The sequence below is a fragment of the Gracilinanus agilis genome, chromosome 2, assembly GCF_016433145.1.
Source record: "Gracilinanus agilis isolate LMUSP501 chromosome 2, AgileGrace, whole genome shotgun sequence".
Taxonomy (NCBI): domain Eukaryota; kingdom Metazoa; phylum Chordata; class Mammalia; order Didelphimorphia; family Didelphidae; genus Gracilinanus; species Gracilinanus agilis.
Genome location: NC_058131.1, coordinates 484,498,841 through 484,505,759, shown reverse-complemented (window position 1 = coordinate 484,505,759; position 6,919 = coordinate 484,498,841). Strand labels below are relative to the sequence as shown.

The 6,919-nt window shown below is 40.4% G+C and overlaps 1 protein-coding gene across 1 annotated transcript in view; it reads left to right on the top strand.

The window, feature by feature from the left end:
- The first annotated feature begins 327 nt into the window (after positions 1–327).
- The window catches only part of POMT2 (protein O-mannosyltransferase 2), a 40,623-nt gene continuing 34,031 nt past the window's right edge, over positions 328–6,919 (top strand). The window contains exons 1-3 of the mRNA XM_044664956.1: positions 328–587; positions 1,751–1,835; positions 5,994–6,098. Coding sequence (XP_044520891.1) covers positions 328–587; positions 1,751–1,835; positions 5,994–6,098 — 450 coding nt within the window. The remainder of the gene's footprint in view (positions 588–1,750; positions 1,836–5,993; positions 6,099–6,919) is intronic.

Here is a 6,919-nt window from a genome sequence, read left to right as displayed (position 1 = left end):
TGCTTTTATAGTCTAGGTTTCCTTTGTGCTCCTGGGAGTGGTAGTCCCTTCTACGCTTTTCTAGCTCATTCTTCTTCTTAACGCGAGGCAAATAGAACTACCTCTCCCATCGTGTTCCGCGACTCATTAAAGATTTCCGGCTGCAGATCAAGAACTACCATTCCCACAATGCACCACGCCATCAACTACGGGCAAGACAGGGGGCGGGGCAAGCAAAGGGGGAACTACATTTCCCAGGTCGCCTCATTCTGAGGCCCTTTGCCCCTCGCTGGCTGGGCTGGTGGGGAGAACCGGTTGGTATCTGGGCCTGGGCAGAGTAAACGAAGGATGTGCCCGGCGGCGGTGGGAGTAGGTCTGGCCGAGTCCGGGCTTCGCCTCCGTCGTGGCCGCTGCAGGTCGAAGGTTTCCGGGGTTCCACTGGCAGAGCCGGAGCTAGCTGCCGGGGATGGCGGCCTTTGCTCTAAGCAGTCTTCGAAACCGAGACCAAAGCCCCCTGGGCGAGCAGTGGGGTGGGTCCTGCTGGCCGCAGTCACCATGCTGGCCTTCGCCACTCGCTTCCACCGGTTGCACGAGCCGGCGCACGTCTGGTGAGGCTGGGGCGCCATGGCAACAGGGAGGGGATGAACAGCTGTTTGATTGGCTGAGCCGGCCAAGGGGGCGGGATGTGATTGGAGGTGAGGCCTGGCAGTGAAAGGGTGGTCCAGGATAAATCTGTAAAAACTTTTCACCTGTTGAATAAATGGACATTTAAGGGCCAAGATACCAGCCCTCAGCCCAACTCATCCGGCTGTGTAGGATTTCTCACCTAGGGAAAGAGAATAATTCTATGGGTCTAGAATGTTTTTCAGAGTGCTTTGAGATCTCCCCCATTTATTAGTCATCATTTCAGAATACATTTAACAGAGTGTCTTCACTGCCTTCCATATGATGTGAATTTAGCCTAACTGCATTGGGGAAGGCAATACAAGGTCTGTTTTCATTGTACCTATACTGTTAATATTTGAACTCTTTAGGCAGCAGCAGCAAAGGGATATTTTTTGCCCTTTTCCCATATCAAGGGCAGATGATTATGCTTCTGGGAAACCAGGTCTGGAATTTCCCTGTAGGAATAGATTGTTCTTAGTTTTCTTCTTAAATATTCAGTTTGAGAGTACTGATCTGAGGAGACGTAGAAGTCTGTAGCCAACTTTTAAAAGATTAAAAAAAAGTTGGGCTTCAGTTTAAAAAAGAGAGACTTCAGTGCAACTTTTAACTGACCAATGAATCAGATTACCACTTGGATATAATAATTATGTAAAATGGAGTGGGAGAGAGTTACTGTGGTGATGAACAAGATTATTTAATAATCCTATAAGTATGGGTATGGGAATACCTATCTGTTCATTTGCTAAAGTTGTGATATTTGTAGTATAGTATTGAATTCTAATTTTTGCAACCTGGAATGCCCATGTTCTATGAAACACCCTCCAACAAGTTTTATAGTTTTATGTGCTTACCTATAGGGTATGGGTGATTTCATGCTTATAGAAAAAAAAAACCAGGAATGGAAAACCACTAGAAAACTATCTCATATTACCACTGCCACTTTCCTCTGAACTTCAGGGAAGACTGAGAGGGGATAGGAGTTGAAAAGTAGAACCGTCTGTCCTTTGATCAGTGACATGGTTTCTACACAGAAATTTTAAGGTATCATTGCAGAAGCTGGGCTGCTTTTTATTACTGTCACCTTTTTCTTTTCTTTTTGCTCCAGTTGGGATGAAACTCACTTTGGAAAAATGGGAAGCTACTATATCAATCGGACTTTTTTCTTTGATGTTCACCCACCTCTGGGGAAGGTGAGGAGCTCTATGTTTTGCCACGTGGGCTGAGAAGTCTCTTCAGTCAATTGTTTGGTTGGTCAGTCAGCTGGATAGGTACCATGCCATGTACCAGTAGTCCCCAAATTATAAATAAGTTAGGAAAGCTATCTATTTATTTTCTCTATAGCCCCCAATTTCTTTCCCTACTTCCCACCTTGAGCTTTAGTTCCCTGGTATTATTGGGGGGGGAGGAATTTACTTTCTGGCTTTCCCCCCTACTTTTTAAAGTTAAAAAAAACCCAAAGATTTGTGAAATTCTGGAATAATTTAGGAGAGTATAATTTGGAGAAGACTCTTGAATTAAGGCTGGCTTTCCAAGAGTACTCCTACTCAAAAGTATATTCCCCACATAAAACTAGTATTTTTTTGCTTCATTCACTTTGCCATTCTACCCTAAAATTCTACTATCTAGAGAATCATTTGAATTTGCATTCATCTGCTTACAAAATTACAAACAAGTGTGTCAGGGCTAAAAGTTTACCTGTTATTCACATACTTATGTAAAATAGCCAGATTTCTTTTTCCCAAAAGCTAGCTGATGTGGGTACAATGAGGTAATGGAAGTTTTCATTTGGGTAGAGGGAAAGGGAAGGTAGTTTTGAATCATGTACTGCTTTTGGGTAGGATTATGGCAAGCTTGAATATGGTGTACAGCAGAAAGCTTAGAATAGCATGGAGGAGAGGGGAAGGAAACAAGTATTTGTTAAAAGCACCAACTAGGTGTGATACATTATGCTGATCATAAGTGCATAGAGGAGCACCTTGGTGGTGTTACATGGGGTTTAAAAGTAGAGCACCTGTAGGAGGTAGAAGATTGCCAAAGGTATGCTTTCAAAAATTTTTTTTAAGCAAGACTATAACTAGAGTGGGGTGAGCTTGTCCCAGGATACCAAATCTAGAGGATTTGAATAACTGATTGTCTACTGCAGCAAGAAACAACAGATATTACCAATTAGTTAACAAGAATGATTAAAGTAGGAAATTTCCAGATAATGCCAAGCTGGGATGAGCTCTTCTCTTGACTTCCCCTAACCCCAGTCAAATTGTGTGCTTTTTTACCCTCAAATGAAGGCACATTTCCTGCTGCCTGTAGGGGAATGGTTTTGGGAGCTTGCGTCAGGCTCAGAAATTCCTGGTAACATATAGTTCTGCCTAAGGCTGCTTTTGCTTCTAAGAAAGGAAAAGACAAAAAATTTTTCCTGTCTCTCCTACTCTGTTCTTGGGACTTTCTCGGTGGGCTTCTAATAGTAGACTTATTATTGATTGGTCTTTTGTGGTTGTTTGTGGGCAGACCTGGAAACATAATAAACATTTACAACATTGTTTCTAGGGGAATAATAAGTTCACAGTTCTAGATTTAGTTAGAAACTTTTGTAACACAACAATTGGAATATAAACTATATTACCAATACTTGTTTTGTATCCCCTGAAGCACTTAGCAGAGGAATGGATACACACAGATACAAAGTAAATACTGAATTTATTGCATCTTGGAGTCTTGCTGCAAAGCCTTTCGGATTCAACTTGCATGCTCCTAGCCCTTAAATTATAATTTAAATCTAAATAGATAGCTTTTCTAAGTTTTTTTTTTTCCTCTTTAGAATTTACTTTAATGGATCTATGTTCTCCCTCTGATGCTTTGTATTGTATTCCACTCACACTTTGCCAGCTTATATGATCTTTGCTGGTCTCATAAATTCTTCAAGGAGGTATCTATCCAAAATTTTAGGACTTTCCTAGCATTCCCCTGACACTATTTGAATCCCATAGAGCACACAGACCTTCATCAGTTTTACCCTTCCCTTGTTATATGACTAGCCCACTTCCTTTTTCTGGTCCTGCATTTCCCCAATGTTTCTTGCATGAATTTTGCCCTTGGTAATATGAAATAATCTTTGTTGCTACCACATTGCCCTTTGGGCAGCCCACCATTTTGATTCTTTGGAGACAGTCTTATTTCAGGAATTACAGCCATAAAGCTTCACAAAAGACACTTAAAATTGTGTGTTTACTTTAGGGAGAAGCTTGGAGTTATTTATGAGATTCCCAGATGCAAACCAGGCCACACCTTTACTCCTCTCCCAATCGGGGTCCATTTCATTTTCTATCTGTAGTTTCCAAGATATATGAGTCCCTGAAGGACTCATATATATGCTCCATGAGCAATCTAAGAATTGATGCCCCATGAGCAATCTATCCAGTTGCATATGATAGGCTGGTCAATATGTCTTTCTCTTCTATTCATTTTTTCATTTGTTGGTTGCTAGGCTGAGTCTTTTTTGAGTGGTACATCATTTGGGAGTCTGGGCCTTGATGGAGTCAGACCAATGTCTTCTACAAACAGGAGCATTTGGGGTACCTTACCCAATAGCAGTGGTTCCCAAACTTTTTTGGCCTACTGTCCCCTTTCCAGAAAAAATATTACTTAGCCCCCTGAAAATTAATTTTTAAAAAAATTTTAATAGCAATTAATAGGAAAGATAAATGCCCCTGTGGCCATCACTGCCTTCCTGGATGGCTGCAGCATCCACCAGGGGGCGGTAGTGCCCACTTTGGGAATCACTGAAATATAGGGACTTTTTTTTTTTTTTTAATTAAATTCTGCCTGGATAGCTTCAATGACAGCAAGAAATACTTTTGTGGCAAACATATGCCAAACTTCATAGAGTTATTTCTGAAAAACAACAATTCTTGTGTTTTTCTTGAGCAATGTATTCTCTGGCAGCATTACTAGGCATTTTTTGTTGTTTTCTTTTAAAGTAGCCAGTCAATACTCAGTATTCTACTTCCCATATGGATTATTTTGGGTCCACTCGGCACCATGTTGGAGTGAATAGTTCAGTGGCATATAATTTGTTTCTTTATCATAGATGTTCCTGATAGGTCTGATATTTTAGCTGCTTTTAGGATAATTACACAAAGACTGGTGTTTGTTTCTAAAGGAGGATTTTACATTATCCATTACATGGGGAGCTATAAAAATCAGTGTGAGGCTGATGACCTCTAATGCCCTTTCTGAATCTAAATCCTATAATCTTATGGCAAACAGTGTGGTGTAGTAAACAGGGCCCTGCTTGGATCTGTAGACAAAGATCTTGCATTCAGACCTGCATCATCTTATTCTTCTCATGCTCTTTGGCTCACAGTTTCCTCATCTTTAACATGAGGGGGTGTCATACAACTTCCTCATCTCTAACATCAGTGGTTTAGATGAGATGATTTCCTAGGTCCCTTTCAGCTCTAAATTCTAAGATCCTCTGATCTCTTAGGAGTTTGTAACTCACAATCCCAATTTATGGCTAATTTGCTTAGATATGAAAAGCCATATCTTCAGCTTTCTCTGGAGTTTTTCTGGAATAATTCTTTTGGAATATTGAGCCTACAAGCTCTCTTGTTTAGGAATTGGTCTCTAGGTATTTTTTCTTTTTTAAAAAAATTATAGGCTTTATTTTTGTTTCCCCAGAGAGCTATCCCTTCTAACAAAGAATTAAGTGTTTCTTTTTAATGAGCTATTTTTCTTCTTTCCCTTTGTGATGCTCCTGCATTTGCCTTCTTCCTTTTTCCGTCCCATTTCTCCCTTTATCATCTACCCTCCTCAACTTCTTCTCTCCCTTTGCTTTCTGCTTCTTTTTATACTTCAGAAGCTCTCCTCCCTTTCAGAGGACCTGTCTGGAAGAAATGTTCAGACAGGGAATAGAATGTGCAGTAGTCTTCCCCCTCTGTGATCATTTCTGATTTCACAACAAATTAAGTAAGGCTGAATGAGAAGCTACTCATTATCTTTGCTCATCAAATTTTCCCATTTCCCTCTTATATATTTACTGCTTTCAGATATGTGGTCATTATAGACCCTAAGAATGCAACCTGCCTCTAAAAACCCTACCCCCATCCCATTTCCTAGGCACAGAGAACTTTTGTTCATGCAGTGAGCATTCCAGACAAAAAGCCCTTTGCTTTATAGAAGCTGCATGAGAAGATGGTATTACTAATTAGATCTGTGTGCAGAGGGAGCTCTAAAACTGTGGGTGCAGCTGGAACAGAGTTTGATGGGGGAAGTTTGGAAAGGCAAGAGTGAATTTTGCTGCCTTAAATTCTCTGTTTCCTTTTTAATTGTCCTTTCCCCCCCCTCACCAGATGCTGATAGGACTTGCTGGTTACCTGAGTGGTTATGATGGCACCTTTCCTTTCCAGAAGCCTGGGGACAGATATGAACATCACAATTATATTGGGATGAGAGGGGTAAGATTTTGTGGGCTAATGAAGCCCAAATCTCATAATTGGATCTCTTTTGAAAACTAAGGATAAACAATAACAACAACAAGAAGCCCAAATGATTTAAACCTCATCTGTCCCTAAAGCCTTTACTCTCACCCACAGATAATATGAACCATCATGTATTTGGAAAAAACCAAAAACTTTTATGTGGAAGAGTAGGGTCAAGGTATTGTGTTTGTGCCCAGATAGTAGAAGTAGGACTAAGGGGTGGACATTAGAGAGAGGTAGATTTTGGCTCAGTAAAGAAGACTTCTTAATCATTAGAGCTGTCCAAAGAAGGAATTAGGTCGTGAGTTCCCAGTCTGGAAGTAAAGGATATAGGCTGTATGACAATTATCAGGGATGTTGTAGAGGGGATTTATGCTTCAGAAAAGGGCTTTATCAGAACATCTGCAAGATTCTTTCTTAATCTGATTCAATGATTCAATTGCATTTATAAAAAAAAAGACAACTTTTTCTTTGAGAATTTTAAAACACTTTAGAGACACTGAACGATGTATCAGTTCTTTCTGTATCCCTGCTCTGGGCTAATTATCATGTATGTGCTGTCATGTTCTACTGTATAAAACAATGGAGACAACCCCTTTCCCTCAGGGATCTTACTTTACAAAATAATTGTTAGTCTTCCTATGGTATGAATTAAGCTACATGTCGAACAAAAAATTATATTTGGGAGACAGATAGGTGGCTCAGTGGATAAAGGGCTACACCTGGAGACTAGAGATCCTGGGTTCAAATCTAGCTTCAGTTATTTCCTAGCTGTTTGATTCTAGGCAAGTCACTTA